The sequence below is a fragment of the Ctenopharyngodon idella genome, chromosome 2 (assembly GCF_019924925.1).
Source record: "Ctenopharyngodon idella isolate HZGC_01 chromosome 2, HZGC01, whole genome shotgun sequence".
NCBI classification, from domain to species: Eukaryota; Metazoa; Chordata; class Actinopteri; order Cypriniformes; family Xenocyprididae; genus Ctenopharyngodon; species Ctenopharyngodon idella.
The window spans coordinates 38,159,433-38,184,041 of NC_067221.1; the positions used below are offsets into that span (position 1 = coordinate 38,159,433).

Genomic DNA, 24,609 nt, shown 5'->3' on the forward strand with positions numbered 1-24,609 from the left:
CTAAAACAAACTGGTTGACATGAGGGTGAGCAAATTATTTTCACATTTTCACAGATTATTTTCACACTGTTTGACACATACTCTGTGTGAAGTGCGTACGCAGTTTGTATGTGGGTACATATGCAGTGCAGAAGCAGCACGGGCTCATTGTGCTTTCACATAAGAAGCGTTTGCAGTGCGCAACTGGTCTGCGGCTGTATACCACAAATACAACTATTAGTTCTCCATCTATTCAATATTTTGATTTCCAAATGTAGTTAAAGTTACTGAAAATGCTTTTTCAGCATTGTGATTCTATGTACATAATACAGTAATACAATCTTCCATAGACATATTCACGTTTAAATCAATAAATATAAACATGTTATTCCATTTATCACTTCTATATAAATTTATATTATGTTGCTCAAGCAAGTGGAAAACATTTAAATATGGTACTTCTAAGTTAACATCACAAAATGTTTTAAATAAGACTCCCATGCCTTTTTTGCATTTAAATCTTCTCTAGTACATTAGAAACCTATCAGATAAAAAAAGGTTAGAAAGAAAAGTACTGCACCATGGTACAACAGTATTACTCGCGCTCTCAAAAGAGTAACTTGTAATCTAGAGCGCAAATGGAAACAAATTCATTTAGAGGTCTTCAGAATTGCATGGAAAGACGGTATATCCCACTATAAAAAGGCTCTAAAAGTTGCCAGGGCCGAGCATCTCCGCAAATTCACAGAAAATAACCAAAATAATCCAAGGTTTTTATTTAGTACAGTGGCTAGATTAACAAATAAACAGACATCACCTGATCACAGTTTAGCTTAGTAGTAAGAATTTCTTCACTGAGAAAATCGAAAGCATCAGAAATACAATTGTAAATGTACAACCTCTTACATCATTTTATGATTCAGTCTCAATTATCGCCCCTTCAAGAACAATTGCAGGGCACAACTACTTACAACTACTTTACAACTATAGGACATCCATCCATCCATCTATCTATCTATCCATCTATCTATCTATCATTTACCTCTATCTAGGCCTCTCATTAAGAAACCACAACTAGATCCAAATGAATTGGCAAATTACAGACCCATTTCAAATCTTCCATTTATGTCTAAAATACCCCCCAAAGTTGAACGTTATCTGTTTCTGATGCAGAAAAGTTAGTTCATGCATTTATGACCTCTAGATTGGACTAGACCCAAATGAACTGGCAAATTACAGACCCATTTCAAATCTTCCATTTATGTCTAAAATACCCCCCAAAAGTTGTGTCCACTCAATTGTGCTCCTTCCTGCAAAAAAATTATATCTCTAAAAAATTTCAGTCTGGATTCAGGCCCCATCATTGCACAGAAACGCCACTTGTTAAAATTTAAGACAACTTACTTCTAGCTTCTGATCAAGGCTGCATCAAAAGTTTTACTTTTCCTTAGTGCTACGTTCAACACTACAGATCATAACATACTCAGATAGATTACAAAATTACACTGGTATTCAGGGACAGGCATTAGGGTGGTTTAGATCGTACCTATGACTGTTACCATTTTGTTTATTTAAACAGGGAATTATCCAAGTTAACATCAGTAAATTATGGAGTGCCGCAAGGGTCTGTGTTAGGCCCTCTGCTATTTTCAATGTACATGCTGCCTCTTGGTCATATTATTAGAAAACATGGAATTAGTTTTCACTGTTATGCCAATGATACTCAGTTACATATTTTATGACGACCAGATGAAATCTCTAAATTACAGAAAATACATAAAATATTGGATGACCAGTAAATTTCTTCTGTTATATTAGGATATTACTTATTGGTCCAAAAACTTTTGGTACTTCATCCTCTACAGTTAAAGGACCTGGGTGTTGTATTAAACAGCAACTTGTCTTTCGATAATCGTATTTCATATGTTACAAAAACAGCCTTCTACCACCTCAGAAACATTGCTAAGCTATGGAACGTTATCTGTTTCTGATGCAGAAAAGTTAGTTCATGCATTCATGACCTCTAGATTGGACTACTGTAATGCACTACTACAAAATGCAGTTCTTACCAGGTCAGGAAATCATATAATGATCATATCATGATCAAATAAAGTACAATCTTATCTTCTCTACACTGGTTACCTATATTAAGTTCCGTTTTGATTACAAAGTATTGCTACTGACCTATAAGGTGTGTATTTAACAGATCTTCTATGGCCCTACAATCCATCACGCTCTTTAAGGTCACAAAACTCTTGGTAGTACCTTATATCTAAGTCTACTAAAGGAGGGAGAGCATTTTTACATTTGGTTCCTAAACTCTGGAATAGCCTTCCTGACAATGTTCAGAGCTTAAACACACTCTCCCAGTTGAAATCTAGATTAAAGACACATCTCTTCGGCCAAGCATTCACATAATGCACCTCATAACCTTGTCTCCAGTTATATCAGATGAAATGCACATGATTATCTTTTGCCTGAAATGTTATGAACAGCAGCTATGCTAATTTTTTCCATTTGGTTTTCTGTCTCTACCTCCGGATCCCCATCTCAAGGTAACTAGAGAGTACGCCAGCTCCAGTTTGGATCCAGACTCTTATGAAGATTTCAGACAACCAAACACCTGTGAAGAGATGACGCCAACCCCTGCGAGGACTTCAAATGACGACAACTCTGAATCAACATGTACCACTGCCAAATTTTCTACATATTGTAATCATTATGATCACAACTTGTAATAATTGCTTTAATGAGATTATTGTTTCTGCCTAAATGAATACATCATATTAGCTAACTGCATTATTTGTGATATCTTAGAACTGTATATTTTTGACATATAGACATTACTTTGACACAGTCACCTCTGATAACAAATTACTCTAAATTGTAATGTAGAAACATGCATTTTTCTGTAAAGCTGCTTTGAAACAATATTAATTGAAAAAAATTAATTGTGAAAAGTGCTATACAAATAAATGTGAATTGAATTGAATAGAAAGTATATGAAGTTACCGGTTGTTTGTGGAGGCGAGTCTGTTTCAGTGTTGGCTGTTCTCTCGTTGCGTGGGCTGCCTGACTCCTCATCTCTCCTTTCTGTGGCCATCGTCCTCTGGATGGTCTGGTACCTGATGAGTGCACAAGAGTATTGTTGTTATTAGTCACTAATTTCAGTACAGTAGGACTGAATCCTTTACAACTATTTTTACCAAAATGCCCTCACTTATGCTTATGCTGCTTGATGGTACAGTAAAGCTTTGTGTGCTTTAAAAATAATCTAAATCTTTCATCCATTGCTTGTGGACCATTAAATAAATAGCCTAATTACATTAATTACATCCTTTAATCTACATTCTAAGTGGAAACCTAACTTGAAACACACTTCTGTGAACCTCCTATATTTTTGTCCTGTAGGTGGCAAAAGAGTGCATGATTATAAGCCCATGTGAACATACTTTGGACTGTCCAGACAGAGACGGTGCTTAAAGCAGCATTTGAATTATGCACAATAGAGGTTGCCGTAGATACTACTGTTATGTGCCCATTTCTTTTAACTACAGCAACAGCATCCCTTTAGTGCTAAATATACCACTTGCAAATGTAGGCTGTTTACTGTTGCCAAGGAAAAAGTTGGTGCATTAATAAAGTACAATGGCTCATTTATTCAGATCTGTGAGTCAGAACTAATACAATACAACTGATCTAAATTCCAGATTTTTTGTAAAAGAAGTGTAAAATTATGGTTTACTCAATAGACTGTTGTCATTAAAAGAGTAACAGCTGATAAATAGTGTTGTTTACCTCCTGTTGAGCTGCTCCATCTGTTGGACGGAACCAGACCTGCGCAGGCCATCCGGCGTGGCTGCGGACGTGGGCCGCTGCCAAGTGGTGGTCCGGTTAATGTGATCCACATAGAAAACACGACCGTGACTGTCGATACGGGCTTCCCAGTCTAAGCATGGCAAACAAAACACAAAAACACGTGTTTAACACCCAAGTCAATATACTGGTCTGCCAGGCAAAAATATTTAAAGGGTTAATTCACTCAAAAATGAAATTTCATTAAGCACTCCTCCTCATAACGTTCCACACCCGTAAGACCTTCGCTCATCTTAGGAACACAAATGAAGATCTTTTTGATGAAATCTGAGAGGTTTTTTTATCCCCCATAGAAAGCAACGCAAGTACCACATTCAAGGTCCAGAAAGGTAGTAAAGACAACATTAAAATAGTCCACTTGACTACAGCCGGCTCAGTATTGGCTGACGCTGTTCACATGAGCAGCACATGATGCTGACATAGGAGCTGGCCAACAACGTAAATAAAGTAGGTGAATGACAAGGGAGAAGTTATTTTTGTTTTGTTTTTGAGCACAAAAAGTATTCTCGTCGCTTCATAACATTAAGGTTGAATCACTGTAGTCACGTGGACTATTTTAATGATGTTTTAAATACTTTTCTGGACGTTGAATGTGGTAATTACGTTGCTTTCTATGGGGGATGAAAATTTCATTTTGGGGTAAACTAACCCTTTAAGTATTTAATATAAGGTTGACTGCTTAAAAAAATACTAGTGCACATTCTGAATTAGTGCATTATTTAGTGATTTCATTATTTAGAACATTTCAAAAATTCCCTCAGTGTAGGATGTTTCAGATTTGACTCATTTTGTGGTACACTACACAAACACACACCCCAGCATTATGAAAATGAAGTGACAGACAGAAGCGGTCTGTGAAATCATGTCTTTGAAAGCAGACATTCTTGAGGGGGTTACAGCATTATAGGTAATCAGTGATGAAATCTCACAGTGTGGGTTAGTGAGAGTGAGAATGAAAATACTCATGTTTCACGAGAAAGGGTGTTTACGTCCAAGTGGTTGTATTTTGACTCCCTACAGCTTTGAAATGCAATAAAGGGAGGTACACTAGAAGAAAGTGATTCATTTGGATTTTTGGATTTTACAATTTTGATTTGATGCAATATTTTGCAACTTTAACAACTGAACTTTCATCTGATTCCATCCAATTTCCAATTTAAAAGGCAACAAAATGTATAAAAAATAATTCTGCAAATAAATAAAGCGTGGGTTAATGTCTTGCTATGGACGTTTTTGTGAGGTAACATTTTGCTCATATAGTATTTGATGTTTCGTAATAGATATAGGACCTCATATTATACATTTATATATTTTTAATGTTTTTGTAAGAAGTCTCTTATGTTCACTAAGACTGCATTTATTTTGTGAAAAATACAGTAGAAACAGTAATATTGTGAAATATCATTACAATTCAAAATAACTGTTTTCTATTTTTATTTGTTTTAAAATGTAATTTATTCCTGTGATGTCAAAGCTGAGTTTTCAGCATCATTACTTCAGTCTTCAGTGTCACATGATCTTTCAGGAATCATTCTAATATGCTGATTTGCTGCTCAAGAAACATTTCTTCTTATTATCAATGTTTAAAACAGTTGTGCTGCTTAATATTTTTGTGGAAACTGTGGAATGAATCTATTGATAAACAAAGTAAAAAAAAAAAAAAAAAAAACAGCATTTATTTGAAATAGAAATCTTTTGTAACTTAGTGCTGTCAAACGATTAATCGCGATTAATCACATCCAAAATAAAAGTTTGTGTTTACATAATATATGTGTGTGTACTGTGTATATTAGGCATGTGAAGGTATCAGATTTTCATGTTGTGATAATTGCTGAAGCTTTTATCACGGTATACGGTATTATCACGATATTGAAATAAGTTGCAAAAAAGTGTTGTCATACTATAACAGGTTTAAGAATTATTTTTCTTATAACAAAACGAACTCTGAACATTTAAATACAATAACACAATACACAAAAAAAATCTAAAGTAAAATGTTTCAAACAGATTAATGTGCAAAAGAATTATAAAGAACAACAGGTAATACTTTACAATAAGGTCTCATTATTTAATGTTAGTTAATGCATTAACTAAGATTAAGAATGTTTTGCTACAGAAGGTATTATTTTTTTGTTAATGTTAGTTAAAAAAATACAACGGATCATTGTTAGTTTTAGCTCAGGTCCATTAAATAATAGTAACAACTTTTGATTTTAGTAATGTTATTAAACTTTAACAAAGAAATTAACATTAATAATTGCTTTATAAGTTTAAATTTTTCATTGTCAGTTTGGTTAATAATGAATTAACATGTTAACTAATGAGGCCTTATGTCACCAAGTGTTACTGAACAATAACAAATAGTCAGAACGTTTTCAATCATTATAGGGCATGTTGTAGTCCAGATTAAAATATAAAAATGTTTAAGTTTGAAAGTAAATAGCCTATTAAGTTAGTATTAAGTATTTGGTGCTGTGATGAACAACATTGCGAATACAAAAAACTGAATGGCTGTTTGAAGCATTTTAATTACTGTTCAGTAGCGCAGTTGCTTTGCAAAATTTTATTTTATAAACGATTAATCGCGATTAATTGTTTGACAGCATTATTATGTATTGACTGTCACTTTTGAATTTAATGTGTCCTTGCTGAATATATATATATATATATATATATATATATATATATATATAATCATTATTTTGATACCTATATATAATCTATAGGCGATTTACCTGTAGCACATTGAATACATTACAGTGCATGATGAGACAGCAGAACTTACTCGGGGGCAGCGGCTCGTCTATGGTGGGATAGTGATGTGGGTCGGGCCGTAGTGCGGGAAGCTGGCTCACTGCAGGATGGTTACAAGGCAAAGGACATTCTCCTAAACATACCACAAACACAATCCAGGGCATTCTTCATAGATACTTTAGAGTATCAGCTAAAGGGAAAACCTAGACCTTATTAAAATAATAATAATGAAAAAAAACACATGATTTATGCATGAAAACCCATAGAAGTCTACTCACTCCTACTGCTTGGACCAGCTACAGGTGACTCTCCATTACCCATAATGCCATGTGGGCTCTGGACGTGACTGTCCGGCACCTCCTCCCACTGACAGCTTCCATCCCCCGGCTCCCGGCTCTTAGCGCCTTGTCCTGTCTCTGCCTCCAATCCCAGAATGCCATTTACCCTGTCCATCTCATCCTCATCATCCTGCGATGAGAATACAGTGCTCTCCGATCTACGTGCACTGTCTAGAGACGGCGCCCGCACAGGGCCCAACGGCCTGTGTGCCATATGACTACAGCAGGGCACCGGGCTCAAATCGCATTCACTTTCCCCTGGTGACCTTTGAACTCCGGTTTGGCCCTCAGCCCCGAGCGGCTGCCCATCTCCGTCGAGCATCTGAATGAGGTCGGACAGGCGCTCATGCGATCGGCTGCGGGGCAGCGTCCTGCGAGGGCCATTGGGTGTTAAAGCATGAGGCTCAAGTGTCGCACCCTCTTCTTCCTCCTCTTCTTCCTCCTCTACGCCCTGTGGCCGGTCGGGCTCAGGCCCAGCCGCATCTTCTGGTTGGGTTTGGGTGGACGGCAGGCTGTGCAGCAGGTGGTGGATTCGGATGTAATGGGAGCGCGGTGTCTCGGGTTCGCCGCAGGCCGAAGCGATGACCGTCTCCAGCTCAGACACGGGTAGAGAGCAGGGCCGCGGCTTCCGTCTCGGTGTGGTTCTGATCCTCAGCGAGCAGCCTTCCTCTAGATCCACCTCTGGTTCCTCCGAAACTGGCTGCGGGTCCACCTCCTCTTCGGCTCCAGCAGGAGCTCCTGAAGAGTCTGCAGGCTCTTCGGCAAAGGCACTATCATTTTCTGCCTCTTCTTGGAACGTCTCTTCTGCTTCTATGCTGGTCTCACCTTGCTCCATTTGTTCGCGGCTCTCGGCAGCTGCCTCCTGCTGCTCTGCCTCTAAAGGCTCTTCCTCTATGGCATCTTCCTCAGCTGCACAGCTTTGCCCGGATTCAACGTCCATGGGCATCTCTACAGAAGCCGTATCTCCATCTAAGGGCAACTCTGGTGCCCCCTGGTCTAAGCTCATGGTGTCTTCTGCTTGAGGTTGGACTTGAGCTTCTGCTGCTGCCACTGGCTGCTCTGTACTAAGGGACATGTCCTCGTCATCTGTGGAGAGGACAGAAATCTGTGACCTACATGCACATAGTGGTACAACACATACATGACAATACTGTTTAGTAAAGATGCACAATATACTGGCAACCATGTGATTTTTTTAATGTTATCATGAGTGGTCTGATTAGACCAGTAGTAGAAGCCAATAATATGATGGCTTATTATAATTAACTACACTAACGCTCAAATGTTTAGGGTCAGCAATGAATACTTTTATTCAGGAAGGAGGATGTATAATAAAGATGAACATGTCATGGATTTGTTAAGTTTAATAAAAGGTAGAATAAAAACTGGAATTACCTGGGTGGATGGAGGAGGTAATCTCAAACCTGAACTGAAGCTGGCCACTGACATGCTCTGTTGGAAGCCTCCGACCCAGAGTGTAACTGACCACTCGATCACTATTAAAAAAAACAAAAGCAAGCACCTTGCAATTAGTATTTCAACTTAATAGCAAAACAAATCAAAACTGCTAAAACACCACAAAAGTGCCTAATTTCTCTTTAAGTTTAGTTTAGGTTTGATTATCTTTGAGTACATACCCAATAGCATGCTTCTCCAGTAATCTTTGCACTGGCATGGACAACTTGCCCAAGAAACGCTTTATGATGGGTCGGCTTTTGGCAAACTTGTCCTTCACCTCAATCTCCAACACATCCGTAGGCAGAGACACAAAATTAAAGCGCTACGAGAAGAAAATACAAAGACACAGAGGAAGAAATTGCAATCATTTCAAGTAGAACTTATAACCTAATACGAAAAAATAAATTTGTTGGTATCAAACAATTGCTCAATTTACAAAGTAATGTGTATGCAATGTGAGAAGTCGTTCTTCATCATACGGTAGATGGATGTTGCTGGTGTAAAAGACACTGTTCAGGAAACTCTTTATTTTCAAAAGTAGAAAAACAAAACAAACAGATATAATGGTTGTAAAAGCCACCCAAATATTTATGTGTGTTAATATTTGGCATGGAGCTTGACTGTGCTGTGCTTAAACAATATGACTGCAGTTGTATGGGCAGTTAATGCATAGCATGTCTATTGACCTTTAAGTTTTTTTTTTTTTTCAACAGGTCTATTTAAAGGGGTCTTTGATTTATGATTTCACTTTTTTAACTGTAGTTAGTGTGTAATGTTGAACACCATTACTGAAAATCATTATTTTGGCTGCGTGAGATTCTCCAGCTTTGTTGTTGTTGAGCAACCGAAGCGCAAGCTGTTAAAGCTCCGCCCTCTTTTGGAAAGCGTCTGGGAACAGCAGCTCATTTGCATTTAAAGGGAAACACAAAAACGGTGTGTTTTTGCTCACACCCAAATAGAGGCAAATTTGACAAGCTATAATAAATGATTTGTAGGGTATTTTGAGCTGAAACTTCACAAACACATTCTGGGGACACCAGAGACTTATATTACATCTTGTGAGAAGCGGCATAATAGGTCCCCTCTAATTTAACCTATAATAATTAAGGACTGAAGTTCAGCTATTATGATCACCTATAAAAGATACAGCACCAACCAAAAGATATCTCTTCAAATACTGATAGTAAGGCAACAAACCCGCTCTCTGTCATTCATTCCCCATATCTTGACCTATTGCAATCCTCCGCTGTAAGGCGATCTCCTCTACTCATCACGAATCTAATAAGAGCACTTAGCAGAAGACAATATCATCCAGAAGCAACCACTCTACAACATGAAAACAATCCCATCAAATCCAGGTGATCATCTCATCTGCACCAAAAAGATGTAGTGATGGGAATTGTAAGGAATTTAACTATTCTGATTCTCAATCCATTTAATGATTATGGTTATATGGTTATATGGTTAAGGTTTCTTAAATACTTTTGAAAAAGCACCAAATAATTAATCCTAATTATATATCTACTACCATTCAAAAAGTTTGGGGTTAGTAAGATTTTTTTTAAATAAATTAATACTTTTATTCAGCAAGGATGTATTAAAAAATGATCAAAAGTGACAGTAAAGACATTTACAATGTCACAAAAGGTCTATTTAAAAAAAAAAAAAAAAAAATGCTGTTCTTGAACTTTCTATTCATCAAAGAATCCTGAAAAATCACAGTTTCCATAAATATATTGTTCAGCACAACAGTTTTCAACTGATAATAATCAGAAATGTTTCTTGAGCAGAAAATCAGCATGATAGAATGATTTCTGATGGATCATGTGACACTGAAGACTGGAGTAATGATGCTGAAAGCTTTGCCATCACAGGAAAATACATTTTAAAATATATTCAAATAGAAAACAGTTATTTTAAATTGTAATAATATTTTACAATATTACAGTTTTCACTGTATTTTGAACAAATAAAGCAGCCTTGGTGAGCAGAAGAGACTTCTTCCAAAAAGAAACTTTTGAAAGGTAGTGTATATTGTATATTATATATATTAGTACCATTTATTAAACAAAACTGTGTATCTATATTGCCTCTAACTGGGTCTGTTAGTAAGTAAGCCATTTTAGACCAACGATTTTGTCTGTGACTCAAATCAAATAGTTCCCTTTTTTTAATATATAAATAGAACTGGTTCTTAAACCCCAGCCCTATAAAGACGACATGTTGTCAAATGAAAATAGAAAAAGATTCAAAAATCCTGTCCGTCAGTGAGCAGGACAGTGTGCCATGTTTGATATTCTGCAGTGACGCATAAGTTTATTTGCAGAAAGAAGGATTTACATGACAAATTCCATGTGGACTCTGTACAAAGCACAGAAGGGCAGCGTTGGGTTAAACATCTGTGAATAAATAACAGTGGGACCAGATATTGTTTTATAAGATGAGCATGTTTAATCTAGTGTGTGTATGTGCTTGTTTGTTTCCCATACCTCCCTCTGCCAAACGGGATTAATGGTATTGCAGACGATGCCTGATCTCTTCTCCTGGCCGTGGTGAGGCAGGGCAGGGAAGATGCTGTGTTTGCCAGGATGGATGGCGATCTTCAGGTAGGGGTCGGGGTTAAAGAACATGCCTTTCTTCAGCCCGGTGGCCTGAAAGTCTGACCGCAGAGGGATGAATTAGAAGTCAAGTCACCTTTATTTTTATAGTGCTTCATACAATAGAAATTGTTTCAAAGCAGCTTCACAGTGATAAACAAGAAAGTAACCAAATTAATGATGCAAACTTTAAATAAGAGACCGATTCAAATTCTATTGGTTCTGCTGGAAACAAGTTCAATTCAATAATGTTGTTAGTCAGTTCAATGTTGATTCAATTCAGTTCAATAATTAGTGTCCATGTTGCAAACTTAATCATTTTTTTATTTATTTATTTATTTATTTATTTATTCAACTATAAAGCAGAAGACAGCAGTGTAATTAGCTCAATTCAGTTCAAGTTTTGTTCTCAGTGCAGTCAAATCAATAATATTGCTGAATATTAAGTGTCTTTTAGACCAGAACAGAACAGGCCGTATACAACTGCATTAAAAGAAACAGAAAGACACAAACCAGCATATAAAAGAAGAGAACTGAGCAGAATACAACAGAATAAAGAATAAACAAATAAAGATAACATGGCAGAACAAAACAGGCATTGAAGAGAACAGAAAGTCAGTACAAGAGAAAACAGACAAAATAGCATAGAACAGAGTAAAACAAAACAGAAAAAACCCCAGAAAAGAACAGAATAAAAGAAAATAGAACAGAACAAAATAAAACAAAACGGTAGAGAACAAAATAAAACAGAACAGAACAGAACAGAACAAAACAGAACAGAACAGAGCAAAAAGTTGAACAGAAAGAATACAGAATCACATGTAACTAGGGATGCACGATATATTGGCCAGCATATCAGTATCAGCCGATATATGTTAATTTTTAATGTTATCGTTATTGGCCGATATATTAAAGCCGAAAAATAATGGATTATTTCCTTCAGATGAGACACTTCAGATGCGCACTGTTCACCATGATGGTTCTGAATTGTTTGAAATATGATTGGAGTCACTTCAAAAAGGAAAATACAGTCAAGTGCAACATGTGCAGCGCAAGTCTGTCATACAGGCCACAAAAAATTATAATGAGAACATGATAATTGTGTGCTTGGGATATGGCTTTTAATGGTGAAACTTTTGCTTTTGTAATCAGGCTCTCAAAAATTATATAAAAATTCGGATTTAGATTTATCAGCCAATATATCAGTTATCAGCTTTCAAATATAAAGAATTATCAGTATCGGCCAAAACTTTCATATCGGTGCATCCCTACATGTAACAAAAGGTAGAACAGAATAGAAAAGTACTGACTTTCGATAGTAAAAGACTTTCGGTACTGAAATTTTAAAAATGTGACGCTTTGAGCGCAGTTGAGTGGATTCGTAAACACCTCTGATTGGCCATTGTGTATACAATGTATGTCTTTGATTGGCTACAATGATCAACGCTTCAAAGATAAAAGCATCACATTTTTAAAATTTGGTACCGAAGTCGGTACTTTTGACACTATAGAACATAATAGAATTGAATAGAATAGAATAGAATGGAGCATACTTATTTATTATTATATGACCAGGGCCAAATTTGCATCTTAAATTCTTTTAAATTGCTCAACAAAGATGAACACTGGTTTCCAAGAAGTACCTTGCAGAAGCTGTTTTTTTTTTTTTTTTTTGGTAAGTAAAGAAAAAAGTAATTGTGGTAAACATGTTCCTACAGTTGTTTACAGGAGACTGCAAGCACTGGATCAATAATGAAACCCCTGGATACACTAAATATAGAAGCCCCATAAATATTGATAAAGATTAATGATCAACAGTCTGGTCATGCCCGTTTTTATGGAAACACGCACCTGACAGAGAGAAGCTGATGAGTCTTCTTCTGCCTTGACTCTGAGGTACATCATCTGTGGCAACTGGCTTAAAAACCTGATAGCAGAAAATTCAGTGTAAAATGCGTCAGATTTCATTGAAAACAGCTACATAGCTTTTGCACAACAGAACAGTTCTTCCTGCAAATCATTCACAGCATCGTAGCATTACACATTGTAATTTTGTTCCTCATTGCAAAAAAAAAAAAAAAATGATAATGAAAAAAGGTCAATTTTTCACTAAGGTTTAAAAATATGCCACAGCAATTGAGAATTTCTTTTGTAAAACTTTTGTCTTTTGACTTGACTCCTTCAGGTCAGACGTTACCATTCTCACATTGCAATTCAAGCTTTGCATCACACAGCAATTCTCAATAATGCAACCAGCCAATAGGTTAGTAACTAACACCATTTGCTGTGTTGATTTTGAATTGTGTTGAAATATGTTCTTCACACATTCATTTGGCTGAAAAATGTCGCAAGCTGAAGTAAAAAAAAAAAAAAAAATTGTTCTGAAAAAACTGTTATGACGTAAATTCATGATATTGCTGCTATTACACAAAAGCTGTGTAGCCAGGGGATAGAAACTGACAGGCAGAGAGAAAGATATCAAGGATGATGAAGTCTTTATTGCTCTGAAATTCAATGAATGATCATAAATATAAAATGTTTAAAGTGCCCCTAATATGCTTTTTCGGATATTACCATGTGTAATATAGCTGTTTGTAAATGTACAACCCGAATTCTGAAAAGTTGGAACGTTTTTTAAATTTTTTAAAGAATTTTTTATTACCAATTGTGAGGGGAAAAAAGACTGACTTTTTTTCTCAGAATTGCGAGATATAAACTCGCAATTGCATGTTATAAAGTTAAAATTGCGTGATATGAACAATTCTGAGAAAAAAAAAAGTCAGAATTGCGAGTTTATATCTTAATGTGTAACCATACAGTATGTCTCCCTTGACTGTATTATGTGATAATATTATTTCGGTAACACTTTACAATAAGGTTAATTTGTTAACAACATTAGTTAACAAACTAATAATGAACTGCACTTAAACAGCATTTATTAATCTTAGTTAATGGAAATTTCAACATTTACTAATACTGTCACGGTTCGTGGATTCACTTACTCACCCTCGTGTGTTGTTGTGTGTGTGTGTATGGGTGTGAGTGAATGATTGTGTGGGTGTCACCCATTATGGTCTGATTGCGATCTGTTGCCAGCCGTGTCTTGTTAGTGTTTGTTATATATTGTGCGTGTCTTTATGTGGTCTTTGTCAGTTCGTTGCAGGCTGTCCCGGTGTCGTGTTCTCTGTGTTTATCTTCCTGGTTCTCGGATTCTGGACTATCGTCGTGTGCCCTGTTTTCTGGGTTGGATTATCCTTGGTCTCTGATACCCGCTGTAGCCCTGCGCCACCCGGTTCATCGCCACTCTGCACGCCACCGTTCTGCACGCCACAGTCTCTGCCTCAACTGACCATTTGGAGTGAAGTTATTGTACAGCGTTTTCTGTCAATAAATATTGTTATACTTGCATTTGGATCCTCTGTCTGTGCTCATTTCCTGACAAATACATTATTAAAATCTTGTTAACATTAGTTAATACACTGTGAACTAACATGAACAAACAATGAACAACTGTATTTTCGTTAATTAACATTAACAAAGATTAATACAGTAAATACAGTACCAAATGTATTGCTCATGGTTAATTCATGTTAGTTAATACATTAACTAATGTTTAACTAATTAACCTTATTGTAAAGTGTACCATTATTTCCTTATGTATGTTCATGTTGTGAATAGTAGCCTACTTAAAGACATGGAGGTAGGACATTTAATGTCAAATATAGGCCTACATGTATTTAATCTTTGCAAATCCTTGAACAAGTGAAACATTTATTTAAGAATGACGAAGAATACAGTGAGTTGTGTGTGTGACATTTCTGTCTTGATGTGGCGAACGAATTTATATATTAAGTGTTTATCTGATAAAAATGTTCAATCTGTTCACATTTTATCATTAAAGCTTTTTTGCATTTGTCAAAATATATTATTCATTTTAATATATTTTAAAGTGTTATTTGACATTAAATACGTCACATCTCAGTGTCTATAACAACATGAACATGAAGGAAATAATACGATTAAATATACAGTCGAATGGGAAACACTTCTTTACAACATGTTACACGTTTATTATTAGGCCTAATATATTTTTAAAATAATAAAAAAAGTTGTATAGTTGTAGTATCATTGAAGTAACAATAAACTGCAGTGTTTGTATCCATTAAATCTTCTCATACTCTGTGTCAAGTATTATTTTTAACATGAACGTGAAGGAAATAATACTATCACATATGTATACATTCAAATGGGAAACACTTCACAACATGTTACACATTTATTAATATTTTTTTAAATAAAAACGGTGTATAGTTGTAGCCTATCCTTGAAGTATAAACTACTGTTTGTATCCATTCATTGACATTAAGCATGATCAATAGTCTATGTTTTAAAATTTTGCTCATTGTACATCATGATATCTTATTCATATTATATGAACAGAAAAGTGACTTTATTTAAAAGTATTGTTAAATATTGTAGACATCGATCCAATCAAAATCCATGTGAAAACAGTTTATGTTTAACAAAAGAAAATTATGTGTATGTACAGCGCAACTATGACTGTTTAAGCCCCGCCCCTCGCTTCCGGTTCCGTGGCTGCGGTTCTGAAACTGCTGGTCCTGCGGTTCTGCAGCTGGATATATCTCGTAGTTGTAACTGAGACTGGAAGAGTTTGGTTTGTGTTGTCGACATGTTGAGAAAATGCTGTTTTCTGCACTGTCAAAGCAAATCTGCTTTGCTGCACTTCAAAAGGATGAGGACTTAAACTGATATGGTAAAACCAACACCATCATTGCTGTTCGTATCACTGTGTATACAAGTGCTGAGGAAGTTCCAGAGCTGAAATTCAGATATAGTAATGAGTGTTTAATTTTCGACACATGCTGTAAGCGGTCAACCAATCACAACAGATTAGACCTTCTGAGCAAAGTAGGCTCTCACAAAGGGGGGGTTTACAGAGACTGAATCCTTTGTCGAGCCGTTTCAGACACTGTGAGAAAAGAGGTGATGTTGCAATGTATATTATGAGAAAATTAAAGTGTTTTTTGACCTTGGATGCATGTAAACCTATTGTAGGAGACCGACAAAACAAAATTAAGAACCTAAAATAGCATAATAGGGGCACTTAAATGAAAATGAATGATATAATGTGAACCTAAGTGTGGGGAAGACTAATTTTCTGTGGAGTTGATAAAAATTTGCTCCTTTCACATGTGGAAATAAAATGTTAAGGTGAAAAACATAAATTTTGTCCTGTAAATGACACACTTTACCTTTAAGAAACAAAAAGAGAGTTTGGTTCACTCTGTGGCTATGGAGGTAGGCCTTTATTAAGCCATCGAATGATAACCTGAGATTATCTGTAACGTTAATCCTCTGAGAAACAGATGGCACAGACTATTCTGCTCTTGAAAACTCTTGATGAAATGTGATGCAAGATAAAACAGCTGCATTCTTCTCACATCTGTAATATCATGCAATGGAATCGCTGCAGAGATGCACACATCATGAGGTCACATGATTGGTCCGTTTCTCACGACTGCTCAACTAAAGGCATGATGTCTGGACATTTAAACTATGGCAAAAAATAAAAAAATCTAAATGTTTCTTGTTTCATTCGCTCACCGGTGCAGAGGGGTTCTTCACGGTCACGCATGGTGTGGTGGCCCGCAGGGCTCCGCTCACTCCATGATAATATTTAAAACAGATCTTAGTTTCCACTGAAAAAGAGCAAAGCACAGAAAACATCAAAGGTCACAGCGAGAATCTTTTACAGATGCAGATTTTACATTTTCTTTTTCTTCCAGATATGCTTAACTCATCTTGTTCACAGGAGCCAAAAAAGGCTGTCTAGAAGGTGTCTAAATCGTTTCCACCCAGAAAATTATAAATTATAAATGATGTCACCAACTAGAAATAGCAAGTAGCTAATCCTACACTGTCTGTGTATTGGCTGCTTACTTTTTTTCAGGGCCCCTACCATCATTTGGTTGCGAAGGAAGTGTCTGGAAATATTCATCACTGGTTTCGTTCATAACAAAAATAGCTGAATGTGGTTATTGTCAATTTTTTTTTTTTTTTTTCTTCTCAAAGGGCCCTTAAATAAATCCCACCCCAACTTCCTCTTTCTAAAGCAAACACAACACCACAGGAAAGAAAATGTTGCTATAAACGAAATCTGGCTTGCTATTTGTCAAATAATGGCCAGAATTTATATTTTAATATTAATAATATTAAAAATAATATAACATTTAACATTACTTTTAATATATTTTAAGTTATAGGACTTAAAAAAAATTCTTAAATAGGACATTTGACCATATCAGTAAAAGAGCCAAAAACAAATAGGAAAAAAGAAACAGCATATAAGCCATATGTAGGGCAGTATAAAATCCATTTTATTTTTTTTCCAAACTCCATTTTTTCTGTTTTAATTTTTCTGGATTCAGTTATTTTTTTTTTTTTTTTGGACTCCATTTTAATGGTTAAATTTTAGCATAGGCGTAATTTGCGGGTGGGACGGGTGGGGCATGTCCCCACCACTTTTTGCCAGGGTCGATATTGTCCCCACCACTTTTTAAAACATTTTGCGGCACAGATGCATCTAATACGAAAGAAACATCTATTACAACAATTTATTAGTTTAACAAAAATTTAATTTTTAGGGCCCTATGAGTCCTGCATGGGTCCTGTTTGATAAACCTGCAGTTATTAACAGCACACCCGACCTGATATCCGACAGAAAGACTAATTTTAGCCCGCACCCGACCCGACCCGACCCGACCCGTTTGACATAAAAACCACGACCCGACCTGCACCCGCATTAAATCTCCTACATCAGGTAGACAAAACTATTTTTCTCATGTAGCCCAACACAAGCAATAAAACCAACATTAGGCATTAAACAACACAAGTAAAATAATAGAACAAAGAATGTTTTAGTAGGGCTATTTAACTATAAGCTTAAAGCTAGTAAATATTTTATCAGATTCACTCGGCATTTAAACGTGGTTGTCTCTTCTAAAACTAAGCAGTGTTTACTTGGCCACTGGTCCTGTTGTAGCAGCGCAAAAAATATTCTAAATCTTTTATTCAAATTGTAAATAGCCTATATTAAATACATAAAGCAAGCAAAGCGCGCTCCCTTTAATAATCACTATAGCTTTCAATCAGATGCAGCGCGATTGTCTACAATGCTCAGCGCTGCAAATCCTGCTGTAATTAAAAGCCTTCAGACAGCGAGTGAACACAAATAAGCACGGGACCATTTGAAAGCAGCTGTCAAATGCACCGAATTGAGTTGGAATAGTCTTTGCTATTGGACCCGCAGTCTACCCGTGCCTACCGCGCATCTGACCCGCACCGCACCCGACACATAAATATTATTCCACCCGTTACATAAAATTTGGCGGGTCACCCGTCGGGTACCCGCGTACAGGACTCTGCTATGAAATATGTTTTTTTCCCCCTGAAATTCCGTTTTATTTTTACCAAATTCTGTTTTCTGTATTCCATTTTAATGGTTTAATTAAAATTTAATAATCAAAAAAGCATGTCTAATTAATTGAATTCATAAAAAACATTTTTTATTATAATTATTTTTTTCCAGAAATTCTATGTTGAGTATTTAAATTTTTCTGGCAATCAAATGAAGACATGAAACATTAATTTATTTATCTTTTAATCATATGAAATTAAACAAACTTTTTTTGTCAAACAAAGTGTTGCACAACAGAGATTTACTTTTAAAATTAAAACATGGAAGAAAAATTTTGATTATTCCTTAAAAAATAAAGTTTTAATAATAATAATTTATTATTATTATTAGTGTTAGTATTATTAATACATTTAGACGTAGCTACATTTTACTGTACAATAGTAATATATTTCTGTCACAATTTCTTCAAGTTAAACCTAACTATTATTTTGACGGGTTGCAGTAAAGACCATTGAGTGTCTGTGTGTTTATGATATGATGATAGTTTCTCTCAGATGAAACGGTAAGTTGAAGTTCATGCATTCATTTCCCCATATAGTGAGGTGGCAGAGGCTGAAATCACCACGAGTGCACAATGAGTTCTATGAAATGAACGTGTCACAACTGAGTGAACTTCTCTTCACACTTCTTGACTTGAAATATCTTAGAACAAACTGTTAGTATGGAAGTGGTTTGTCTTGGTGCATTTGTTACCATAGCAGCCATGCTAAAATTTTAGCCACAAACAAATCTTAAGCAACTTCGACAGCTTCCTGTGTGTGTGAAATAAGTGTCTATAATGCTGCATCATTTAATTTGCATTGTACGGTTAAAACTGCACATACGTTCTACAAAGTAGGAGTTGGCCTCGATCTTCCAGACGATCTGACCTTTGTGGGAGCCGTTCACACCTCTGTTTTTGTAGTCCAGAAAGTTCTCTGACAGAACCTCATCTAAGAGAAAGAGTAAAGAAAAGCCTCTTATCTTATTCTTCACAAGTTATGGCATACAGATAATTGCATCTTTTGATTATTCATTCATGATAGTTTTAAAAGATGAGAAAGCTTTTAAACTCACACTTTAAGGTTCAAATGAAAGCTAAAAGTCATTAACAGCTTTTAAAGGCCATCAGAGAACCTTTATAACACCAGACACATGGGACAAATATTATGTGTGTCACATGTGTCTTAATATTAGACACATGTGACACATATTATTTCGCTCTCATTAGAATTCAGAGTTGTCTACACCGGAAACATGACACCTACTGTAGGTGTACAGACTTTTTTTGCTGTGCTGCAGAGCTACTCCAGCCACTTTATTGTCTATCTGAAATAAAATTATATTTCAAAAATACCACATAATCACACAAATATCATGTTTTTGTGTTTAACAATACAAAGTCAGCTTGTATGGAAGTCCATTTCCACCTCAGAGTAAAAAAATCATATCGGCAATTGCAAGATGAAAGTGTAAAGGTACACTATGTAACTTTTGGCGCTCTATTGGTTAATAAACAAAACTGTGTGCGTCTTGTGGAAGAACATTGTAGCTGGAGCTACTTCTCTCTGTTATATATATATATATATATATATATATATATATATATATATGACGAGTCACGCGGGTACTGGGATACTCCACAGCAGTTGCCGTCCTGTTCGGTCTAAAATAGTCTGAATATAACACTTATTATAGGCGTACCGTAGTGATTCATGATAAGACAAAAACATGGTTTAGAAGATGGATTCATGATGTACTCGCTCATTATATACATTTTGAAAACAAAAAAGTTACATAGTGCACCTTTAACATGAGAAAGTCACACTGTGAGATATAAAGATGCAATTGCAAGAAATAAAGCTGCAATTATCTGGAAATAAAGTCAAACTGTGAGTAAAAGGTTGCAGATATGAGAAACAAAGTAGCAAATTATGAGAAATAAAGTCATTTCACTTTACTGAGGTGGAAATGGGCTTCAAAAGCTTGTGATGTTTCTGGTCTTTTAAATAATTTCTTTTTTTGTTTCTAACCAGATGTATATGCAGTAGAAAACCATTTATGTACTGGTGCTCTAAAAACCCAGAAACCAAATACACTGTTCTGAAGAATCTATAACTTAACATCAACAATACACTGTCATTCACAAGTGTGGGGTCAGTATGATATTTTTTTGAAAGAAATTAATACTATTATTCAGAAAGGATGCATTAATTTGATCAAAAGTGACAGTAAAAAGCAGCTGTGATGAATAGCTGATTTGTATGGAGGTATCTGATGACCAAACAATATTGGAGTTCACAAGTGCAAAAATCAAGTGAGCCCGGAGTGTTTTGTGCTCACAGTGCACGTTTTTTCTTTAGAGACTGTACCGTTAGCTGAAAGCGAACCATACTAAAGACCACCTCCCGAAATGGTCTTGGTTCGGTTCGCTTTAAAGCGGTCTAAGATTGTTTGGAATGTTTACATATGGGCTGAAAATCCAGAACATCAAGAACATATTCAGTGTAAAATTGTTCTTAAGAACCTTACGGTGCTGCAAAGAACCACAAAAGTTTTAAAATATTTTAAAAATATTCATTAAATCTAAGACTATTATGCAAAATTCACTTTTATAAGGTGTTTGAACAGAGATGTGTGTCCACAGTGTGTAAACAAATAGCCTATAATGGTAAAATCCACCCACTCCATTTTTTATAATCCCCATAAATAATAAACAGTCTCTCCAAACGAGTGGTTCCAGATTCCAGAAGCCCCGCCCATAACTGGTGATGATCTGCCCTATTAGCATAGATACCGCTCTGAAAGAGCCGCCGCAGCAGCATTTCAGTATTTCTGTTTACTTGCTGTAGCAGCTGGAGATATACAATGTATGCGCCAAAAAGCATTACAAATGTTCTGCTATTGGATGTACCAATGAACATAAGAGTGACCACTGTCGGCATCTGAGCCACTGAGGACACCGTGGTTGAATTTTTATTTATGAAGGAAATGTGCCGAAGAAAGTCAGTAAAGGGTTATATATTTGTGCAAATCATTTTACGCTGGACTGCTTCACAAACAAGGTCAGTTCAACACTGGATTTGCACAAAAGATTAACATGCTAGTCGATGAGTTGAATCAACTCCACAGCAACTACATAAATTTATCCACTAACCATTCAGAAACATCCAGTTTCATTCTAAAAGTTGTAACTTCTTCCCAAGTCTCTCCATCAGTGTCCGACTCCGGTTTGAACAATGTAAGGCTGAACACCGTTACTGACAATCCTCATTTTGGCTGCGTGAGATTCTCCAGCTTTGTTGTTGTTGTTGAGCAACCGAAGAGCAAGCTGTTAAAGCTCCACCCTTTTCTAGAAAGGGGGCCGGGAGCAGTAGCTCATTTGCATTTAAAGGGACACACAATAACGGCGTGTTTTTGCTCACACCGAAATAGGGGCAAATTTGACAAGCTATAATAAATGATCTGTGGGGTATTTTGAGCTGAAATTTCACAGACACATTCTGGGGAAACCAAAGACTTATATCTTGTGAAAAAGGGCATCCCCTTTAACATTCAACCTGCAGCATAAAACACGACCAAACAGAAACACGCTTACCAATGAGGTACATGCCAATCCAGTCACCCGCATCCACTTCCTCCTTGATGTCCCAGCTGAGGGTGATGTCCTGCGTCTGACCGATGGTGTAGCTGGAGGTACTGACGGTGAGGGTGGAGCGACAGTGGGAGGTCACAAGGTCGGTGTCACTGGTGGAACGCAGCACGGCCGCCGCCAGCTCCTCAGGAACGCCATTCTGGAAGTCCACGTTGGGGAACTGCTCAGGGTTGAAACTGTGCCGAATCGGGTCCTTACATCGCCGCCTGCCCTGAGATGCACGAGATGGAGAGGCCATAGCTGCAAGCCCGAGAAACCTGTTCTGGTACAAGTTCTGAGGAAAAATCAAGAGGGAAGAGTAAAACAGGATGTATCCCACCATTGCTATACGCAAATGCATATATGGTGTGCGAAGTGTATTGTTGATGCAAGAAATCAAAGAACAATCATGTTCTGGAGGGTTTAGACGCTGCGCTAAATACAGACTTTTTATGGTCAGCTCAGAAAAGACAAAACCGCTGGGAGCGAGGCAGGTCAGGACATGTTTGAGGGGGAGAACAGCGGCTGAGACACTAAATGTCGCCAACAGGGGACTGAGGAGATCATTCTATAGTGGAAGATATCTACTTCAGCAGGCAAAGAACATCTGCATTGAGAGATTCTTCTCAAAGTGTATTAAACATCTAGTAAACGGATGCATGCTAACTATGCAAGGCACACATGTGCTTAACTAGAATGCTGTGCTTACAGATGACGTTCACGTACAGACAACAACGCTGTCAAATGATCCCTGTTCACATGGATCCACGAAAATTAATGTATTATGCTGCCAGGCCAGAAGTTGGAAATATCCTTGCTGAATAAAAGTATTAATTTCTTTCAAAAACAAATTTTACTGATCCCAAACCGTAAAACGGTAGAGTAAATGATATAAAACTCTAATAAAAACTAATAGTTACAGAATGAAAACTAAAACAGAAAAACTGCAGTTTGGTACAACTTTGTCACATGACCTCATTCTGTTTCATGTTTAATTCATCGAGTGATGTGCTGTTTTCATCTCTAATTGAATATAGGTGTAACGAAAATAAATAGGGTTTATTTAACTGGATTATCCTCTCCCTCATGTCTACACAGTAACATGCATTTTTTTAAAGACAGGATTTCCTGCATGTTGAAGAGTAAGAGGCTGTCTAGCAACAATTAGCAGATGTGGTAGGACAGTCGCAGATGCATGTGTAGCATAGACCACAAGTACAGCAGCTTATGCTTCTCTGTGGGATGCCAAAACCTAGGCAAAAAATGAACTAGGTATTGTGGTTTTCTGTTCAGTAAGGATGGGCAAAGTGGTTGACTAGTCATTCAACAACTTTCTAGGAGAGATTTTAACTAGAGATATTTTAGCAGCGTTGTTTTAAAGGAGATGAATTTAGAAACATGACTTCTGAAGGGTTTTAGCGTGCAGACAACATGCACAATTACAATAAGTCCACATGCTTAAATGCTTTTGTAATAAATTCAACACTTTAACCATTTTAATTGTCAAGAGGAGTCCACATATTTTTATTTTTTGTTCTTCGTACAAATGCAGACAGACACGGTGCAAAATTAACATTTGCAACTTAAATAAATAATGTGGTTCAGATAACGTAATATTTTGAGTTTCTGTTGATTAAACCAATCGCCTTCATTGTATTAACTCAAATTTTTCATTTCAAGGGACTCAAAATTTTAAGGCAACCAGGGAACTTACTTTTTTAAGTTAATCCAACAATTCTTTAGAATATATTGTGAAAATGTTATAATCCATAACATGACAATGGCACTATATAACACTAGCAATAACACTAGATGTCCCTCAGATATTTAATGTCACTACACTTAAATTATATAATTTGACATAAACTTACTGAAATAACATAACTACCATTTAAAAGTTTGAGGTCAGTATGATTTTTTGAAAAAAGTCTCTTATGCTCACCAAGGCAGCATTCAATTGATCAAAAATATATTTTAAAATATTATTATAATGCAAAAATAACTGTTTTCTGATAAATAACTTGCTTGTGTCTATTTTCATTATGAAAATAAAGCAAAAAATATTTAAAAAGATATAAAGTTTAAAAGCTATATAAAAATCTGTCTGTCAAAAAATGAATGTGTGGTGAGTAAATTGTATAACTGAGTAACTCGATAACTTGGTATAACTGCAACATAATACATGATATGTCAGGTTTCTTGTATCTTTCACTGACTTTCGGAAAAGGAAGGACTAACATTTTTTTCTCCACAGAACACACAAGTGAAATATTTCTTACAATATTATGCCTCTATAACAAAAATATAAGAAACAAGATTACAGCGTTGAGCAATGTTTTTGTGATAGGTGCAGACGAAGTTATCTCGAGTGATACAATGACCTGCAGTGTTTGAAGCAATGTAGAAAAACTACCAAAATGCATCAGTTATTGTGCAACCCTGGTGTCATAGCATAAGGGTTATTTATGAGACTTCACTTCCTCCTCCTCACCATCC

At 36.2% G+C, this 24,609-nt stretch overlaps 1 protein-coding gene across 2 annotated transcripts in view; it reads right to left on the reverse strand.

Moving 5' to 3' along the window:
• Positions 1–24,609, reverse strand: part of hecw1b (HECT, C2 and WW domain containing E3 ubiquitin protein ligase 1b) — a 44,010-nt gene that overhangs the window by 11,058 nt on the left and 8,343 nt on the right. The window contains exons 2-12 of one of the 2 annotated variants that reach the window (XM_051911748.1): positions 22,078–22,408; positions 19,325–19,432; positions 16,628–16,722; positions 12,854–12,929; positions 10,895–11,064; positions 8,585–8,727; positions 8,343–8,443; positions 6,888–8,033; positions 6,641–6,742; positions 3,778–3,928; positions 2,992–3,104 (exon numbers count right to left, since the gene is read on the reverse strand). In XM_051911748.1, the coding sequence (XP_051767708.1) occupies positions 2,992–3,104; positions 3,778–3,928; positions 6,641–6,742; positions 6,888–8,033; positions 8,343–8,443; positions 8,585–8,727; positions 10,895–11,064; positions 12,854–12,929; positions 16,628–16,722; positions 19,325–19,432; positions 22,078–22,408 (2,536 nt within the window). The remainder of the gene's footprint in view (positions 1–2,991; positions 3,105–3,777; positions 3,929–6,640; positions 6,743–6,887; positions 8,034–8,342; positions 8,444–8,584; positions 8,728–10,894; positions 11,065–12,853; positions 12,930–16,627; positions 16,723–19,324; positions 19,433–22,077; positions 22,409–24,609) is intronic. The other variant, XM_051911756.1, reaches the window with a different exon arrangement.